The following is a 20,944-nucleotide window of genomic DNA, read 5'->3' on the forward strand; positions in this document are numbered from 1 at the left end:
AAATTTAAGGATGATCTTTTCCTAGTCAGTCATTTCAAGGGAACAATAAATAAAGTAGAAAAGGATGAACTGTTTTGCATATTTCTGTGGAAGAACGGAAAACATACTTTGAGAGGTTCGGAAAATTCACTGTACAGAATGAACAGCTTATATACACTATCTGTGCAATTTTTCTTGGCTGGGGTATTTAAATGCAAGAGCTCCTCCAAAATAAGAAGCCACATTCATTCTTGTCCAAATCCCTCTGTCTCTTCTATTGCAAAAAGAAGTTTTTCCTTTAGTTGTTCATAACTCTTATATGGTGGTAGATCCAAGCGATTAAAACTGAACAGAAACAAAAACAAAATCAGATGTTTTCAATAAAATGAAAAAAAAATACAATATTTTCAAAGCACATAGAAAAGCTGAATGGATATATGAATATATACTATATATGTAAAATTTTGCCAGAATTATTCTAACAGACAATTTACTACTATAATATTACTTAATTGGTATATTAACATTTCTAAATTTCTTAGAGTAATCCAAATTTAAGACTTACATATAAAAACTATTTTAACATCTCCGAGAGGAAAATGGAATTACAAATAATAAGTGTAGCAATTTGGATAAAGACAATTTTTTAAAATCAATTTTCTTTTACTATTCCTGTTACGTGTGTAATGAGTCCTCCTAATTTCTCTTAGGATAAGAGTTCATTTCTTTCATCCACTCACTCACTCATTCATCAGTCATTTACCGAGATTTTTTGACATAACCGATAAGCTAGAGATACAGTGAAGAAAACTAAAATCCCTGTCTTCATGGAATTTACATTCTGGGGTGGAGACAGTCAGTGAACAAATATATACGTCTGTCTTTTCAAATAATCTAACCACATATACAAACTCTTCTCAAATGATACTTTTTCAGCCTTGTCATACTCAAATAATTCCATTCTGGGATTCACTGATGAAAAATGTTAAAATACTAAAAAATGCTTAAAATAATGTATTATTTTTCAGTTTACAAAGGTGGAATCACATTTCATTTTGTGAGGTACAGCACTGAGTAGCTAGATTAGGATTCGGGTGTTCAGGGTTTTGGTCCCCACAGCAGCAGTGACTAGTGAGATAGCTCTGAGTAAGTCAGAACCCTTCTGTACCTTCATTTTCCCATGTGGAAGCTTTCTAGAGATTATCCAGGTACCCTCTTACCACTCCCACCACTTTCCATGTACCGTTGACCCTCCCATGTCAGAGTCAGGAAAGAGCCTTTGAAACAAGGCATCTAATTAAAACAGTGCTGTTTTAAGACTGTATTCTTTGTATTTTAAAAGAAGTTAAAGATATTAATAGCAGCAACTAAGCAGACCATATACTGCCCTCCCCTTTAAACTATACTTCAAGGTAGAGTATGATAACAACGTCAAAAAAATATTTTTCAATATTTCCTATATAAGACAACCAGTCACTTTCTGTCCTCTTACATCTTTCACATATAGCCTTTGCCAAATTCTGTCATTCTATCTACCAAATATTCCATTTTTTTCTCCCGATTATGTATTTATTTGGAGACAGGGTCTGGCTCTGTTGCCTAGGCTAGGGTGCGGTGACACTGTCTCGGCTCACTGCAACCTCGACCTCCCAGGCTCAAGCAATCCTCCCTCCTCCCACCTCAGCCCCCGGAGTGGCTGGGAGTACAGGTGCATGCCACCATGGCCAGCTAACTTTTGTATTTTTTTTGTAGAGACGAAGTTTTGTCATATTGCCCAGGCTCCTCCTGATCATTTCCACTGCCACTACATCCCTCTGTATATGCTTCCCCATCATCTCTTATCTGGACCATCAGAGAATTTCCTGCTACTCAACTTTGGGCCCATTTGTTTTGTTTCTTTTTTACTTTTTGCTAAAATGACATACCAGTTGATGCTACTCTTCAAAAACCTTTGCTGCGTTTGAGTTGCTATGGGTGGAGAGGGGGCTGTGGTGGGGAAAGGAAGCTTCTGTTCTCTACCGTCAACTTGTTTCACGCTCTCCCGAGCATACCACATACCTTTCTCTTTCTGTAACCCTGCTCTCTATGGTCTGGAATACAGTTTACATCAAGAACCAGTCCAAATGCTACAACTTCCTCTGAGCATCTTACACGTATAATTTCCCTATTCATAAGCTCTTTTTATTTCTGTTTTAGCATCTATTTTAATCTACTCTGGGTTAGGACTGACTGGTTTCTCCCATTAGATTCTAAAATCCATGAAGGCAGTCATCTCTGCACTCTCTTAACGCTGATCTGTTTTGCATACAGTAGATATTTAGTAAATGCTGAGTTGAAAAACATGAAAGTGGGTTACTTGAAAACATTCAAAACAGGCTTCTGTTTTAAAACACTGGCCATTATGTTTTGTGCTGTTTTACAAAAAGACAGACAAGCTAAAATCGATTCTGCTTTCTTTAGTTATTGACCCCAAGGCTATACCTTGAACCCTGACATCACCAGTAAAGGAAGTTTCTAATTTAAAAATCCTGTTCTCTTACCTTGTCTTTCCAGTTTATTTCAATTAAAATGCCAGCCTGTTGACCTCATCATACTATCCTGTCTACCTCTTCTTGTCCTCCCTTTGAGGATGAGTGATTACCTATCGCTCATCACTATAATTACTTTAGAGACCATGGTCCATCATTATACATCATAATGTATTTGCATTTTATTTGTATTTATAAAAGTATTTACAACATATTCATTTAATTTATTTTGAGACAGTGTCTATCTCTGTATCCTAGGCTGGAGTGCAGTGGCGCGATCTTGGCTCACTGCAACCTCCGTCTCTGGGGTTCAACTGATTCTCCTGCTCTCAACCTCCCGAGTAGCTGGGTTTACAGGCGTGCACAGCCACGCCCAACTAATTTTTGTATTTTTAGCAGAGACGGTGTTTTACCATGTTGGCCAAGCTGGTCTCGAACTCCTGGGATCTGCCCACCTCAGCCTCCCAAAGTGTTGGGATTACAGGTGTGAGCCACCTTGCCCGGCCTACAAATATTTTTAAATCTCACGCTTCTCCCTCTTTTGAACTCATAAACTCAAATTCTGATGAACTCAATCTTCTGCTTTCTTGTTCCTTTCAACTTAACAGCTGAAAATTACTGGGGGAGGAAATCATGCATTCAAGTAGACTGTTGTCATTTCAAATATACTACTAATCCAAGTGAGCAATCCAATTTTGCCTAGCAATCTTAGCCGTGTTCCTCTAATCAATACTTGCCTATTCTCTAACAATTCTCCCAATTCCTTCTTTCTCTCGAAAATTTTTCCTTTCTTCACTCTTAGCCAGTGACTTCTCCTTATACTTTGAGAAAACAGAAATCAGTGGGTGGTAATTACTTTCCCTTCACAAAATTTGAAATCTATTTTAATTCTCCCCTTGACTCAAAAATCTCTTTCTCAATACACACACACACACACACACACACACACACACACACACACACGTATGTGTACATATTGGATCTACCACTTTAATTGAAGGCAGAGGTCTTCACATTTTGGTTACAGGACTCCTTTTCACTCTTAAAAATATTGTCAACCTTGGCTGGGAGTGGTGGCTCATGCCTATAACCCCAGCACTTTCAGAGGCCAAGGCAGGAGGACGGCTTGAGCCCAGAGTTTAAGACCCACCTGGGAAAACATAGAAAAACTTAGTCCCTACAAAAAATTAAAAAATTAGCCAGGCATAGTGGTGTACACTGGTGGTCCCAGCTACTGGGGAGGCTATGGTGGGAAGATTGTTTGATCCCAGGAGGTTGAGGCTACAGTGAGCTGTGTTTGTGCCACTGCACTCTAACCTGGGTAACACAGCAAGACTGTCTCGGAAAAAACAAATTTCCAACTGCAAAGAGCTTTCATTTATATGAATTATAGCTACTGATATTTAAAAGTTAAAACATTTTATTTATATGAATTATAGCTACTGATATTTAAAAGTTAAAACAGAAGTTTAAAAAGTATTAATTCATTTTGCTATGAAAATAAACATTTTAATGGGAAAAACCCAAGTATTTCCAAAAAAATATAGTGGAAAGAGTGATTTTGTTTTATAGTTTTGGAAATCTTTTAAATATCTGGTGTAACATAAAACATCTGGGTTCTGATATCTACTTGTACATTTAATCTACTGCCCCACACAGAAAAATAGTTAGAAATGGAGATATACTCTACTCATCTTGTCAGATAATTATGGATATTATTCTTTGATACTAAATTTGACAAGGGAATGCACAATATGGTTCGAAATCAGGTCAAAGAACACTTTGTACTTTGTTATACAAAATCTACTGTTCTCTCTTGCACTTTGTTTTTGATTTGATTTTAGTTTTTTTGAAATAGGGTCTTACTCTGTCACCCAGACTGGAGTGCAGTGGTGTGATCATGGATCACTGCAGCCTTGACTTCCCTGGCTCCAGTGATCCTCCCATCTTAGCCTCCAGAGTAGCTGGGACTACTGGTGTGTGCCAACACACCCGGCTAATTTTTGTATTTTTTGTAGAGATGGGGTTTCACCATGTTGCCCAGGCTGGTCTCAAACTCCTGAGCTCAAGCGATCCTCCCACCTCAGCCTTCCAAAGTGTTGGGATTACAGGTGTGAGCCACTGTGCCCAGCCTCTCTTGCACTTTGAATAGATCTTTTACTCATGCGTCATTTTGTAACATTTGTTGTAGCATTCACGGATCATTTGAAAATAATGACTCATCAAATTATAAGGATTTTCTAAATGTTGACTCATTTAATTATATAATAGGAAAAAAAAATCACATTTGTTAAAATACCACTAATCAGCCGGGCATGGTGGCTCACTCCTATGATCCCAGCACTTTGGGAGGCCAAGGCGGGCAGATCACGAGGTGAGGAGTTCGAGACCAGCCTGACCAACATGGTGAAACCACGTCTCTACTAAAAATACAAAAATAAGCCAGGTATAGTGGTGTGCACCTGTAATCCCAGCTACCCAGGAGGCTGAGGCAGGAGAATCGCTTGAACCTGGGAGGCAGAGGTTGCAGTGAGCTGAGATCGCGCCACTGCACTCCAGCCTGGGTGACAGAGCAAGACTCCGTCTCAAAAAAACAAAAAACAAACAATCTCACTAATCTCATTGAAGAAAGTCTTCAGAAGCTCTCAAGCTCATGGTGGTAATTATCACCACCAACAAATGCCTATTGTTTTCCTTAAAATGACAAGCTAACAACATTACTTCTCAAGAAAATGTCTGTCAAATACCTAAGTCTGCATACACTGCTGGCGGGTCATTTTTTCAAGTAAAAATAGTGTTCCATAAAAGAAAGCAAGCTAGTTCAGTTTTCAACTCAAACAACTGCCCAAGAGCTTTCCTTCAAGAAAATCATTCCCTGGTGTGCACAAGTGCTACTTCAGACTTCCTATTTTGTCACGCAAATGTTAAAAAAACATATACTCAAGCATCAAGATTGAATAAAGTTAGTAATTTTTACTGCTTCATAAAGAACTTCAATGAACCTGCCTTTTGCTTTTTTTTTTTTTTTCCTTGCTTTAAACCTCAAGTATATGGTGTTGAAGAATACAGAGGTAGTAGCAGTTTGGTGCCACTGCCTTGATTTGTGCTAAGGCACAAGCAGGTTCACAAACCATTGCTTTTGTACCACAAGTAGAAATTTCAAAATGATAAAAAGGCAAATAATGGCTTGGTATGAAAATACTTTTGACCTCCTGAAAGAATCACCTATCTCCAGGCTGCCATCTTTGGCCTGCGTAACTATAACAATTTCCTAACTACTCTCCCTGCATTCACCCTTGCATCCAACTCCTTCCCTATACTGTTTTCTGGCCGATTTTTCTGGGATTTATTACTTGCTATTTAAAACTTTGCAAAGCTGTCTAATTTTTCTTTGATATCTCAGTTCTTTATATTAGCCTATAAAGCTGTACATAATTTAATCCCTGCCTACATCCCCCAATTTTTTCATCTCCCTTTCTTCTGATTTACCAGGTTCCAATCATACCTATCATCTTCATTTCCTTGAAAAACAATTTCTTCAGGGTCTTTGCTTACTTTGGCATTTCTGTGCAAAGAATGCTCTTTCTCTGCTTATCCCCACAGCAAAATGCTCTTTATCAAACTCAACTTAAGCAAATTACCCCTTCCAAGAAATCTCCCTGACCACTCAACCCACAGTAGGTTCCCATTAGTTGTTCTCTATTAGAGTACTCTCATTTTTCCCTTCGAAGGACTTACCAGGATTTGCAAATAGTTATTTGTTTATCTGTTTGTCATTTGCACCCCAACATGGGGCACAAACTTCATAAAAGATAGGGAATACTTAAATCTTACTTTAAACATAGTGGGTACACTAATATTTGTTGAATCAATGGATGCATTTCTTAAGTATTTCTATTAATGAGAACACGCTAAAGTGTTCAGTTATAGAATGCTGTATTCATCAATGTGTTCTCAAAATTGAAATTCTGACTACTTTAATGAATAAGCAGTTATACTGGATCTTACATATTTTTAAAGGAACAAAACAAAAGATTCTCTGTGGCTTTCACCTTCGTATTTAGGATTCTTGAACTTACCATGTATGGCTTCTTGGTAACCAAGTGTCTTTGCCAACTTTTTCAATGCAAAACTTTTGAGGCCCATTACTTCCTACACCAGGAAAATAAGACAAAGTTTATCTGGTCCTTTAAACTTTTTTCTTCTGACAACTACTTAAATAATAGAACATGCTGCATAATCATATGAATGATGCAAAATAAGAAGAAATTCACAATGTAAGCTGCTTCTGCCTGAAGAAGCTTCTTACTGTTGCAGAGATCCAGCAATAAGAATTAAATCAGTGGGAAGAAAACTATTTATACAGAATGTCGCTCCCTTCACAGTCACCCTAGGGAGCAAAACAATGGCCACCTCAGCTATATGAGGAGACATTCATTTTTGTCTTACAAGTGCTTTGATACTAGCCATTCATTTTTCTTTCTTCTAAATGAAGTCCTATCTACAGCACAGAAGAGTAATCTTTAAGTCTACTGTATGTCCAAAGGCCATTATTATCACAAAATTATCTACAGAGAAATTACAATGAAACTACATTTACCCATGAGCTCAGCAAATCCTCCCAGAGGTAAACGGCAGGTTCCAGTGACGAACTGCAGTAGTCGCATTCTTACTTCATTGTCTGTCTCTTTCACAAACTGTAATGAAATCCAATGTACTTTAATATGAAATAAATGCTAAACTATCTTCAATCATGAAACTAGTACACACTTGAAGAAATAAAATAACACTGAATTGGTTCAAAAGTCGTGTGAAAAAGTGGTTGTAGGGTTTGTCATTTAATAAGGGTGGGCACCATGCTAAGCACACTGTGAACCTCACTTCAGGTCATCCTCATGAGAACACGGAGGCTGGCCACCATCAATACTACGCCCATCTTACGGCGAGCAAAGACAAGAGAATCTTGGCAAGGTTAAGTCATTTATGTAAGGTCAAACAAAAGGTGCAACCAAGATAGATGTTGTTGTTGGGCTGTAGTATAACAGCTATTAAGGGTTCCTGCCAAATAGTGTGCCACTGGTTTTCATGGATTTAGTTCTCACAACAATTCTATGAGATAGGTAGAATCATCAGCATCCCCACTGTACATATAAGGAAATGGAGGCCTAGAGAGTTTAAATGATTTGTCCTTCTCAAACTGCTAAAGTGGCAGAACATTTGAACTCAAGTCTAGATGAGCCCTAAACCACTGTTATTTCTCCCTGAGTCAATTACCCATCTCCCCTTTAAGCTACAGAAAACAAATGAACATCTCTCTGCTGCCACTCTTAATTATTGTCTGTGGTATTTTCTCCCATGAAACACCATTTTCCTAACACTTTGTGTTCTTCCTGACTAGTACCTGAAAAACCAAAGTACACATTCCTCTAAAATTATCTATTTCACTGACTAGTTTTTTTTTTTTTTTTTTGAGACGGAGTCTCGCTCTGTCGCCCGGGCTGGAGTGCAGTGGCCGGTTCTCAGCTCACTGCAAGCTCCGCCTCCCGGGTTTATGCCATTCTCCTGCCTCAGCCTCCGAGTAGCTGGGACTACAGGCGCCCACCACCTCGCCCGGCTAGTTTTTTGTATTTTTTAGTAGAGACGGGGTTTCACCGTGTTAGCCAGGATGGTCTCGCTCTCCTGACCTCGTGATCCGCCCATCGCGGCCTCCCAAAGTGCTGGGATTACAGGCTTGAGCCACCGGGCCCCGCAAAGACATAAATGGGTAATGTGGTGAAATACTAATGTGATTGGTTTGAGTATAACAGAAAGCAAGGAACATAGGGAGCAGATTAAGAGTAGAAATGTATCTTAAAAATAGGGAATAAACGTTAGCTAAGGATAAGATAAAACAGCTGTGCTAATCATGTCCCAAAATATTTCAGTGAAGAATTGTGCTGAGGTACATATTTCAACAAAACACAAGAAACAAAACTTATTACCAGGTCTGGCATAAACCTCACCACTTCCCCTAAAAGAAACCCACTTCAGAAAACACAAGTATTCATTTGGATTTATATGACCCTAAGCTTAAGCTCATTGGCTATGTAGGTACAAATGTGTAAATAGAAAGCCAGGGAACAACAAATGTAATGAAGCTAGTAAAAAGCCCGAAAGGGAAGGTTACAGACAATAGTATGCATATTGCATGCAATGCAATTCAGGTATTTTAGGCGTGAAAATGGATTTATTCCTTCCTATTTATGTATTTATTTTATAATAGGTAATAGTAAAGAATGCAAAAGATTTTTACTTAATGAAAAGCAGCTTTCCTACGTTCACCTCCAACTGCTCAGCACCCCTCTAGAACTGTTTCCAGTTTTTTCTCTGCCTTTTCAAAGATGATATATTTCCATACTAACATACACTTTTACTATACAGATAAGTCTTTAAACAAAAAGCATGATATTATACACATTGTTTAGCATCTTCCTTCTCCCCTTAATACTGTATTGAAACATTATTCTCCAATATTTTTGTTAATTTGCATTTTTAAAAATGGAAAGAAAAGTCAGGCATAGTGGCTCATACCTGTAATCCCAGCACTTCGGGAGGCCGAGGCAGGTGGATCACTTGAGGTCAGCAGTTCAAGACCAACCTGGCCAACATGGTGAAACCCTGTCTCTACTAAAAATACAAAAACTCGCCGGGTGTGGTGGCACGCACCCCAGCTACTTGGAGTGGGGGCGCTGAGGCAGGAGAATCACTTGAACCTGGGAGGCAGAGGTTGCAATGAGCCGAGATCCTGCCACTGCACTCCAGCCTAGGCAATAGAGTGAGACTCTGTCTCAAAAAAAAAAAAGACTGACTCCAAGGTATAGACATATAGAATGGATGTATGATAGTTTATTTACTCAGTACTCTCCTGATGGACATTTATGCTGTTTCAAGTCTCTGTTAGTAAACCAATGATATTGCATTACTTTGGTATGTGCCACTTTACACATGTTGAAGTATATTTTAAGATAAATTTCTAGAAGTGTCTACATCTCTTTAAAATATCAAGCAATAAACTCATGACATACATTCTTATGAAAATATGCAACTTTTGGAAAGAGACATTATGCCCTCGATCATTCTAATTCTCTAGTATATATTACCTCAGAGGAATTAAAATATCTGCACTGACTCTCATTACAAACATACTTCCTCATTTACTTCTAGAATTAAGTGGAATTTAGACTACCTTGATACCACTAGAAAAAAATTGCTATGCCTACAACTATTAACATTAAACTATTACTTAAATAGGCTATTTTTAAAACCACCGTTTCATTAGAAAATATGTTCAGTAATTTGTTTCAAATATGTTGAGTACTTTGTTTCAAAAAAGATAAAAGCAAATACCTGCCAAAACCAAATGATTTGCTTGCTGTTTCTCGTATAATGTCGATAAACAGTATTTCTCTGCCAATCTGCCAAGTCAACCTCCTGCATGCCACACAACATAACCTGAGAAATGAGCACAGAATCAGGCTATAATAAAGATTTAGTGAAGCGAGTAATTATATGACTGAAATTTCCTAATGCAGTTATGCACATGGCAAATTATGTGAAAAGCTATGTGCACAGCATATAATGATCACAATAAGCAAATCTTTTGAACAAAATTGTGGCAATTTAGCATAAAGGATTCTCTGGTACTTTACCCATGTTTATTGAACTCAAACCAAAAACCACATTTACAGTATTTTCAAGAAAAACAGCTATACTGAAAAGCATGTCTCCTTTACCATATGTATATATATGGTGTATTTACACACACACACATCTATATATATAGATTTATATCTAGATACGTGTGGGTGTATATATATCTATATATACACATAGATATATATCTAGATACATAGATCGATCGATCCATCTCCCCCAAACTGGGTATCCAAATTCATTAGTTCCAAACCTATTTCTGGTTCTCATTTTAAAAAATCTATGCTATCTTATATACTTAAAAAGAAAAAATTACTAACCTCCTATTAATAATTTATCCAGCTTCTCTAGGAATATTCTACATATGTGAAATTTTCAAACAACCTCAACTTGTATATGAAATGAACATTATTTTAGGCATAGTAAAATATGTAATACTTATCTCTTAGTTTTTTTCATAAGTCAACTTTGAGCTATAATTTACATAGAATAAAATGCACGAACTTAGGTATATAGTTAGAAGATTTTCAACAGATGTATATACCTGTATAACCACCATTACAATCAAGATATAGAATATTTCCATCATATCCCTTTCTGTAATCAAAACCATATCCTCATCTCTAGTTTTAGGTGATCAATGATTTCACCACAGATTATATTCGTCCTTTTAAGAATGTCATGTATATGCATACATCCATATTTGTGTCATATATAGTGCATACACATATACACACACATCCTCTTTTGTTTTTCCCACTCAACATGTTTTTGAGATTCATCCATGCTGTAGTTCATTTTTTCTATCACTGAGTAGTATTCCATTATATGAATATACAACAATTTGCTTATCCATTCACTTGTTAATTCATTTAGGTTACTTTCAATTTTTAGCATTGATGAATAACGTGATTAACATTTATGTACAAGTCTTTGTTTAGATATATATTTCATTTCATTTTAATAAACACCTAACAGTAGAACTGGTAGGCCATAAGGTAGATGTACATTTAACATTATAAGAAACTACCAACACTATCTCAAAGTGGTGTTTTGATTTGCATCTCCCCAATTACTAATAAGCATTTTTCCATGTATTTACTTGCCATCTGTGTATCTCCTATTGTGAAGTGAGCCTTTGTCTATTTAAAAATGTTTTCTTGACTTTTATTGAGTTCCATGAGTTTTTTTGTTAATATATTCCAGATACAAGATCTCTGTCTCAACAGTTTCTCCCAGTGTGTAGGTTACTTTTTCACTTAATGGTATCCTTTCAAGAGCAGTTTTTAGTTTTGAAGAAGTCCAATTTATCCATATTTTCTTTCATGGTTATTACTTTTTGTGTTCTAAAAAACTTCTGCCTGCATCAAGATTTCTCTTATGTTTTCTTTTTCACTTTCACATTCAGACTTATAATTCTCTTTAATTGTAAGCATGAATAATTTTATGGGCAGAGGTAAGGTCAAAGTTAATTTTAAATACGGACTGAAGTAGGTTCATAGTTAATTTTCTTCCATATGGATATTCAGTTGATTCAACATCATTTGTTGAAAAGATATTCCCTTTCCACATTGAAATATCTTAGCACTTTTGTTGAAAATCAATTGACAATATAGGGTCTACTCCCGGACTTTCTAGTGTTCCACCAATTTGTCTATTCTTTCACAAATACCACACTATCTTATTTACTATGGTGTTAGAAATAAGTCTTAAAATCAAGTGATGTAAATCCTCCAAGTCTGTCGTTTCTCAAAATTGGCTCTGCTCTTCTAGGGCCTCTGTATTTCCTTCTAATTTTGAAATCAGCCTGTCACTTTCTATAAAAAAATTCTGCTGAGATGTTGAATCTCCAAATCAATTTGGAGAGAACTGACACTTTAACAATATAACATGGTATATCTCTTCATTTATTTAGGTCTTCCTTAATTTTTCTGAGCAATTTTGAGGTTTTGGTATAGAGGTCTTGTGTGCTTTTGGTTAAATTTGCTCATTTTTTGATGCTTTCACACATGAAACTAAAATCTAAATTTTAAGTGTCTGTTGCTAATACATAAAAATACAATTGATTTTAAAGTGTTAAAATTGTACCCATGCCTTATTAAATTCACCTTATTTCTAGTAGATTTTTGGTGGGTTACCTAGGATTTTCTAATCGAAGCTGAAAATCATGTTTTCATCTGTGAATATAGGCAGTTTTACTTATTTCCCATCTTTATGCTTCTTATTTCTGCTTTTGCCACTGGCTAGGGTATTTGGTAAAATATTGAATAGAAGTGGTAAGAGTAGACATCTTTGTCTTTTTCCAAAACTCAATGGGAAACTTTCAAAATATTACCATTTAGAATAATGCTAAGGTTTTTTGTTGTTGATGATGATTCCCTTTATCAAACTAAGAAAGTTGCCTTCTATTCCTAGTGTGGTAGGAGTTTTCATAGAGAATGACTACCATATATATATATATATATCTTCTTAAGCATTAAACAGATATTAACCTGTAAAAGGGGGTATGATTATCCACAGCCATTATTGTGAATAATAGTATGAATAACCATTACTGTGATAAGAGAGGCAATGAATGGCAGTAGGAGGAAGAACAACAGACTAGGAGTAAAACTTAAGACAAAGCAAAACAAGACAAAATCTGTATTTTCTCACACAGCTCTGCACTCTTAATTGATTAGCACTCTTAATTGTACTTTTAATTGATTAGGTCAAGGCAAATAATCATAAAGGGCTTCAGTCACCTTGTATGTAAAAGAAAAGTATCATATGGCCTTCCCACACACAGGGCAGTATGTGAGAACATTATAAACCCTGCCAAGGGTACATAAACTATATGTTCCTATTCTTATGCTTCTTGATCTCCTGTTTTAGTTTCATCTCCCCTGCAATATAAGGCTCCCACTATAATATCCCTCTTTGAGTGCACCTCTAAAATAGGCATTCTTAATTGGAGGTATGGAGTATTTAGGTGTATGAATTTAGAGGATGCAAGATGTCTGTCTTCAGATTAAAATGAAGTCTGTAGTTTTAAAAGATTAATAAATACTACTCTACAAATGTCTTCCATGCTAATCTTCTAATATGTTTCTGTTAATTTGTGTAAGCAAACTGTTAAGAAAGATGTTAACCAGGATTAGTGACGGTCTATGTCAGCCAGGCTCAGAGTCCTGGTTTTCATATATATCGGCTTTCCATATCCACAGCTTTTGTATCAGCAGATTCAACCAATGGTGGATTGAAAATATTTGAGAAAAAGAATAATACAACAATTTAAAAAAATAAAAAAATTAAAAATATGGTATAACTATTTACCATAATATTTGCATTGCATTAGGTATTTATAAGTAATCTAGAGCTGATTTAAAGTATAAGGGAGAAGTGTGTAGGTTATATGCAAATACTATACTATTATATACTGTAACCGTAAGGACTTGAGTACCCACGGATTGTGGTGTCCACAGGCGCCCTACAGAACCAATCCCCCACAGATACCGAGGGATGACTGTACTTCCTAGGTTAGTCAGAGTTGCTAGAAAGCTAATTCCTACATAGGAATATTACTGTATGAAATTTAAAGTGCTGTTTTTCATATGTACATTTGATTACATGAAGGAACCAACTTTCTTAATAAAAGGCCCAATATGGCTACAGTTAAAATAGCACACCCAAAGCAGGCAGAGAGGAAATGCCAAGAACTATTCAAATGCGCGGCCTATGTCCTAACTTATATGGGAAAATAAGACTTAGAAAATTCTTGATAATTAATCATTAGGGAAATGCAAATCAAAACCACAATGAGATATCTCCTCCCACCCATTAGGGTGGATACTATTAAAAAAACAAGCAAAAAAAAAAAAGAAAGAAAGAAAGAAACAGAAAATAAGTGTTGGGAAAGATGTGGAGAAACAGGAATCTTTCTACATGTTTAACAGGAATGTAAAATGATGCAACTGATATAGAAAACAGTATGGTAGTTCCTCAAAAAATGAAACAGAGGTTTACCATATGATCCAACACTACTACTCCTGGGTACATATCCAAAATAAACAGGATCTCAAAGAGATATGTGTACACCTGTCTTCACAGCAGCACTATTCACAACAGCCAAAAGATGGAAGCCACAGAAAGGTCCCTTGAGGGACGAATGGATAATACCATGTGGTAGTGTACATATCTATAATGGAGTATTATTCAGTCTAAAAAAGGAAGAAAATTCTGACACATGCTACAGGACAAATGAACCTTGAGGATATTGGGCTGAGTGAAATAACCCACTCACAGAAAGTAAAATACTGTAAGATTTCACTCATAGGAGGTATCAACAGTAGTCAAACTCACAGAAACAAAGTAGAAGGGTAGTTGCCAGGGGCTGGGGAAAGGGGGACTTGTCTAATGGATATAGAGTTTCGGTTTTGTAAGATGAAAAAATTCTGGAGATTGGATGCACAATGTGAATATATTTAACATTACTGAACACTTAAAAATAGTTAAGATGGTATATTTTAAGATATATTTTATCGCACACCTGTTATACTTCTACCAAGTCTAAATGTAGTTAAGACCACTAACAACTCATGACTTAAAACTCTGATCTTTGAAAGCAACTCACTACTAAACTGAAATTTCAGAATTATTAATAATGTTCCAATAACTCTTCAAGACCCCTCACAACTGACACTGATTGATGATTTTGTGCTCATGGCATTACAGGGTTCAGAGAATATAATTAAGACTCTTACCCAATGCTAGAGTAAATACCACCTTGACATCAGGACAAATGAGAGGATTCAAGATTGTGCTACAGGATTTTAAAATGTGTGAACAATGTTCTGTAAAAGCACAAAATTAGTCCCTCCCCCCACTAACATTCCCTACAATAGCAAAATAAAAGGGCCTAACCTCTAATTCTTTTTCATCGAAGTACTGTAGCCACTGAAGAGGAACAACTTCATTAAAACCATCAAGGAAAGCTTTGGTCTGTTCTTGTACTCCTCGAGAAAAACGCCATTCTGTCATTAAACTGAAAATAAAGATGGTATTTAAAATAGGTAATTTATATGTGAAGTAAAATACTTAAAACACCAAGAACTTCTATAGTTCTTTCTTTTTCTAAATATGCTACATATATATACATATAAATGTGATGTGTGTGTGTATGTATGTATGCACATAATTTTAGAGTTAACACATTCGAGGAAATCAGTTCTAGTACACTGGCAACTATTGAAAAGGATGCTTTTAAGATAAATAGGAAAGAAAAAACAGAAAAAAGAAAGAAAACAAATAGGAGGTTCCTCACTATTTAGTAAGATAGCCAAATCCTAGCACTAATTATTTCCTGTTTATATCTAGACAAATATATCCAAACATCATGTGCTCACCAGGAAAGGAATAGCTAATCATTTAACAGGCTGTCCTTACACCAAGCATTGCCATGACAGACCTGAGGACTCTGACTCAAAGCCTTCCACACCAGGGAGGCAAGGGATTGTCTCAGTAGTATGTAATGACCATATGTCCACAGGCCATGGACTGGTGAGGGCTTACGGTCTGAGAGGGCTTAAGGCTGGAGAACAGGTTCTTTACTTGCTGGTTTATTGGAAAACATGAAGATTTCCTAACTAGAATAGAAGAACTCAAGATGAAAACAAAACATTCTGAAGAGACACATATAAAGCAGCTATAAGAGCACCGAAGTATGATAGAAAGGAAATAAGGAAGAAAATGTGTCAGTGACACAAAATCTGTAAAAGGAGATTCCAAAAGGAGATGGATCTGGAAAGAACTACCTAGAGAACAGCATACACCACCTCATACAGAGAAGTCACAGATTCTAGCAGATGAAAAGAAAGCCAAGCTGTTCCCACTCCTCCCATTTCTAACTCTTCTTTTTGTTTTCTAGAGGAAGCTGGCCTTATGCTTTTCTAAGACTGCCTCTAAAACTTTTCTTCAATTCCTAAACCCTCTTTGTCCCGTATCCTCAACTCCAACTCCAACTTTTCTTCCCATTTGTCTACAAAGGTGTTCAGACTATTCTTTTCCAAAAACCCTTCCTTTAACCCAGTGTCTCTTTTACATTACTCTGTCCTCTCTTTACCACCACACTCATTATAAGAGTACACCACACTCAGTGTTTTCACTTGCTCACCTTCTATTCAATCAAATTTTAAACCAAGGTAATTTTAAACCTGGCTATCATTGTAGGCTTCACTATAGCCACTAATTCTCACCATCAACTTATCCCCTTAATACGTCAAGTCTGCTCTTGCTGTTTTCCCTGTCCCAAAATCTCCCTCTATCAGGCAAGCTTTCATGTATCTTTTTTTTTTTTCTTTTAACATAAAGTCTCACTCTGTTGCCTGGTTCACTGCAGCCTTGACCTCCCTGGGCTCAGATGATCTTCCCACCTCAGCCTCCCTAGTGCCTGGGACTACAAGCGCATGCCACCATGCCCAGCTAATTATTTTAAAAATTTTATTTATTTATTTATTTTTGTAGAGATGAGGTTTCGCCATGTTTCTCAGGCTGGTCTTGAACTCCTGGGCTCAAGTGATCCACCCACCTCAGCCTCCCAAAGTGCTGGGATTACAGGCAGGAGCCACCAGCCTCTCATGCATCTCTTAAGACGTTACCTAATACATAATGTCCTATGAAGAACTTTCCTGACTTCTCCCAGCAGAAACAATACCTCTCTTCCTACTTTGGATTCCAGTAGTACTTCATATATATTTCTACCATTCATTTACTTATAGCTTCACTGATGGCCTATTTTGTGCACTAAAAATAAGGTATCACAACTAAACAAGAGTGTTATCATATAATTCTCAAAAGCAGGATTAAAAAATAAGACTAAAGTCTGTTATTATTTGAAACTGAAACAAAATCCTCCAAAAATTGCTGCATTCATGATTAGCTACGAATAGTATTACAGTGATAAAATGTTTTGAAACAGTGCTTAACTTTACAGAAAGTGAATATAAATCTTACATGGTAAGATTTTATTTAGACTGCTTTTGATATTTGAAACCACTGATAGCATTTTTTTAACCACTCAGGTTGTGGTACTAATTTTTGTTGGACTTTGTGGAAGGCTCGGGCTTAACAAATAAAAAAAAAGTCCAGTGTCTTATGCATGATCTTTGTGAATATATTTTCCTCAAAATCTAGTGTTACTGTTTTTTTCCAACTAGCGTAATAAATGCACACTGCAGAACAAAGCAAAACAAAAATACCTAACAGAGTACAAAAGTACAAAAGAAGAAAATCAGTTATTGCTAATTTCTCTCATTCAGAGATGACTGGTTTAGCAGAAAATGAAGAGGCCAAGAATGTCAAGCTAAGAAGGGTACATTGAAGTTGGTAAGCAGAGACACTAAGGATGTAAATTTGAAAGGCCATAGCAATTTACAAGAAGGGAAAAAAGAATGGCTGTGACATTTTACAAAAGCCACATAGCAATATCTATTAAATACTTTTTGACCAAGTAACTTCACTTTTTAAAAATCTAGCCCACAAAACAAGTAGCAGGATGTATGGATTCATGCTTAAGGAAGTTTTCTGCTATCTTGTTTGCAGTGGCCCAAGCTGGACACAACCTAAATGATCTCTATTGACAGGAATAGCTGAAAAATATAGGAAAAAAACCACCACAGTTTACCTAGCTATTAAAAAATGAGTTAGATTTAACTGTACTGTCCTTAAGACAAAAAAGTAAGATACAGAGTAATGTGTATAATCCAATCCCATTTTCAAAACAAATATAAAAAACAAAAAATCTGAAAGAGATAGAGATGACAGCTAGCATCTAAGAGGGTGAAAATGGTAGTGGCCGGGCGCGGTGGCTCAAGCCTGTAATCCCAGCACTTTGCCCAGCAACTTTGGGAGGCCGAGACGGGCTGGATCACGAGGGTCAGGAGATCGACGCCCCCATCCTGGCTTACCCTGGTGCCGTCTCTCCCTCCATCCAAAAAAAATAGCCGGCGACGGGCTGGGGCGCTGTAGTCCCGCTACTCCGCGCTGCGGCAGAGGAATGGCGTAAACCCAGCCAGGAAGGCGAGCTTGCAGATGAGCTGAGGTCCGGCCACTGCACTCCAGCCGGGGCCGACCAGAAGCAAGACTCCGTCTAAAAATAAAAAACAAAAAAAAAAAGAAAAGAAAATGGTAGTACTCTTCATAGAAGACATCAGTAGGAGAAAATATCTAGGAAAAATGAAAAGTTTGATTTTAGACCCATGACATTTTAAGATGGGTCATCTGTAGTTCACGTGTTGGCAAATTATGGCCCGTGGGCCTAATCATCTGGTTTTTTTGTCCAGCATTTGAGCTAAGAATAGTTTTTACATTTTAAAAAAATGACTGAAAAATATTAAAAGTATTTTGGGATATGAAAATCATACAAAATCAAATTTCAGTGTCTACAAGTGTTTTACTGGAACACAGCCACACATCTGTTTATACACTGTCTATGGCTACCTTTACACTATACCACAGAGGTGAGTAGTTGCAATAAGAAATGTGGCCTGTAAGCCTAACAAATTTACTGCCTGGTTCTTTCCTGAAAATGTTTGGATTTACCTGGCTGGCAAATGGAAATTATTTCTAAAGTTCAGATATAACTTTACCAGAAAATTGAAGCTATGTTAGCAGAATATTTAGAGAAGCAGGTTGAAATAAAATCTTGGAAAAATGCCTACATTTAGGAAATAGGAGATTTAGAGAACTGCCATTAAAAAAGAGCAAGTGACCAGGAGTGGTGACTCATCCCTGTAATCCCAGCATTTTGGGAGGCTGAGGAAGGAGGATGACTTGAGGCCAAGAGTTTGAGACCAGCCTGGGCAACGCAGTGAGACCTTGTCTTTACAAAACAAAAACAAAAAAAAAACATTGTTTTAAATTAGCTGGGAATGGTAGTATAAGCCTGCAGTACCAGCTACTCAGGAGACTAAGGCAGGAGAATAGCTTGAGCCCAGTGGTCAACCACGCCACTACTACAGCCTGAGCGACAGAGTGAAACCCTCTCTCAAAACAAAATTTTAAAACAAGAGAATGTAAGGAACATCAGTATGACATAGGATCATGGAATTCAAGAAAACACTAAGTTTCAAGAAAGAGGCTGTGGTGAGCACTATTTAAAAGCCTAAGTTAAAAAGGGGAAAATGGAAAGGGAAATGGTAGAATGGTTACAGCAAATGGTAGTGGGAAAATGAAGCAACATATATTCTCTTTTTTCAAGAACACTGGTACTGGTGAGAAGAACTTCCCAAAGGCATGAAAAGGGGATGAAATTAAGGGTACAGAGACAGGATTTAGTTCTGAAGTGTTCTAGAAATCAAGCTTAATAAGGTATATCGCCTTACCCAATATATTCATCTTTGTTCTCCTCAGTCACCAGAATATTGGAACCTCCCAATTTCAGGTCATGTGAAGTAACTTTTCCCAAAATCTCCATGTCAACAGAAAAGTACATTTCTAAGCCACATTCTTCAATGTTGTTATCTCTGGGTGAAATAAATATATATACACTAATTAACAAAATGAAACAAAATGGGTTTCAAAAACATGACTTATTGCAAAACAAAATCTTCAAACCTTATCCAGATAAGGGAGTTATAAAATTCAGTATCAATAGATTCCAAATCCTTAATAGTAAGTTTTTTACTTAACATACGCTTGTAGAATGGTAAAGAGAAACCAGTATCGATAAACTTTCCATGAAATAGTGCCTGCAAAGAAAAATGACAAATTTTATTTAAAATTTGCAAAATAACAATTTCTTAGAGAACAATGATAACAGAAAAATCATGAGACTTTACAGGTAAACAAAGCATTCAGTAAGTGAATGGCATAAATCATGAAAACTAAAATATTATATAAAATGCTAGGTATGAAAAACAAAGTTAAAACAAAATCTATTTTATACACATAGCTATATAACATATATCAAAAACTGTATAGGATGATACAAGACTTCTATTACCATACGCTGCCTCAATCATCCTAAATGTTTTATAAATTGAATTAACCTAATTGGATAAGGAAATAGAAAAGGGCCCTGTGCACCTGAAAAGGCAGCTCTCCCGTTCCTTTCTTACTCTCACTGTTGCATGTGAGGCTTTTAGGACTAACCTCATTGTGCCTTTGCTCCTATTCACAACAGCCAACCCAGGAAGCCCCAGACTCCCAGCAATGTGAGGGAACTAAAAAAATCCACTGAAGCTATTAATACTACCTTAGCCCCCTCATGAAGTTATGTCTTCCCTTACTCAGTTTAAATTCCATAGTCAATCATTAAAATAACTACCTTCAAGGTGGGGCGCGGTGGCTCACGCCTGTAATCCCAGCACTTTGGGAGGCTGAGGCAGGTGGATCATGAGGTCAGGAGATCAAGACCATCCTGGCTAACACAGTGAAACCCTGTCCTTACTAAAAATACAAAAAATCAGCTGGGCATGGTGGCATGCACCTGTAATCCTAGCTACTCAGGGGAATGAGGCAGAATTGCTTGAACCTGGGAGGTGGAGGTTGCAGTGGGCCAAGATCACACTCCAGCCTAGGTGACAGAGCAAGACTCTGTCTCAAATAATAAAATAAAATAACTCCCTTCAAACCCTACCTCCACCAGTGTATTTCTAGCAAAATCCCAAGCGTAGCTAAATTCAACTCTCAGGTTACTCAATGTCTGTACCTAAGCAATGGAACATGCTAGAAATGTATAAACAACCAAGCTGACTGCTCCACGACCA

At 36.8% G+C, this 20,944-nt stretch overlaps 1 protein-coding gene across 2 annotated transcripts in view; it reads right to left on the reverse strand.

Moving 5' to 3' along the window:
- The window catches only part of WWP1 (WW domain containing E3 ubiquitin protein ligase 1), a 70,930-nt gene continuing 49,986 nt past the window's right edge, over positions 1–20,944 (reverse strand). For both annotated transcript variants that reach the window (XM_017875199.1, XM_017875198.1), the window contains 7 exons: positions 19,791–19,924; positions 19,559–19,699; positions 15,102–15,222; positions 9,894–9,998; positions 7,108–7,204; positions 6,587–6,659; positions 1–324 (listed from right to left, as the gene is read on the reverse strand). In XM_017875199.1, the coding sequence (XP_017730688.1) occupies positions 225–324; positions 6,587–6,659; positions 7,108–7,204; positions 9,894–9,998; positions 15,102–15,222; positions 19,559–19,699; positions 19,791–19,924 (771 nt within the window). In that variant the 3' untranslated portion in view covers positions 1–224. The remainder of the gene's footprint in view (positions 325–6,586; positions 6,660–7,107; positions 7,205–9,893; positions 9,999–15,101; positions 15,223–19,558; positions 19,700–19,790; positions 19,925–20,944) is intronic.

Source organism: Rhinopithecus bieti, unplaced genomic scaffold (genome assembly GCF_001698545.2).
Source record: "Rhinopithecus bieti isolate Rb0 unplaced genomic scaffold, ASM169854v2 scaffold_9656, whole genome shotgun sequence".
Classification (NCBI taxonomy): domain Eukaryota; kingdom Metazoa; phylum Chordata; class Mammalia; order Primates; family Cercopithecidae; genus Rhinopithecus; species Rhinopithecus bieti.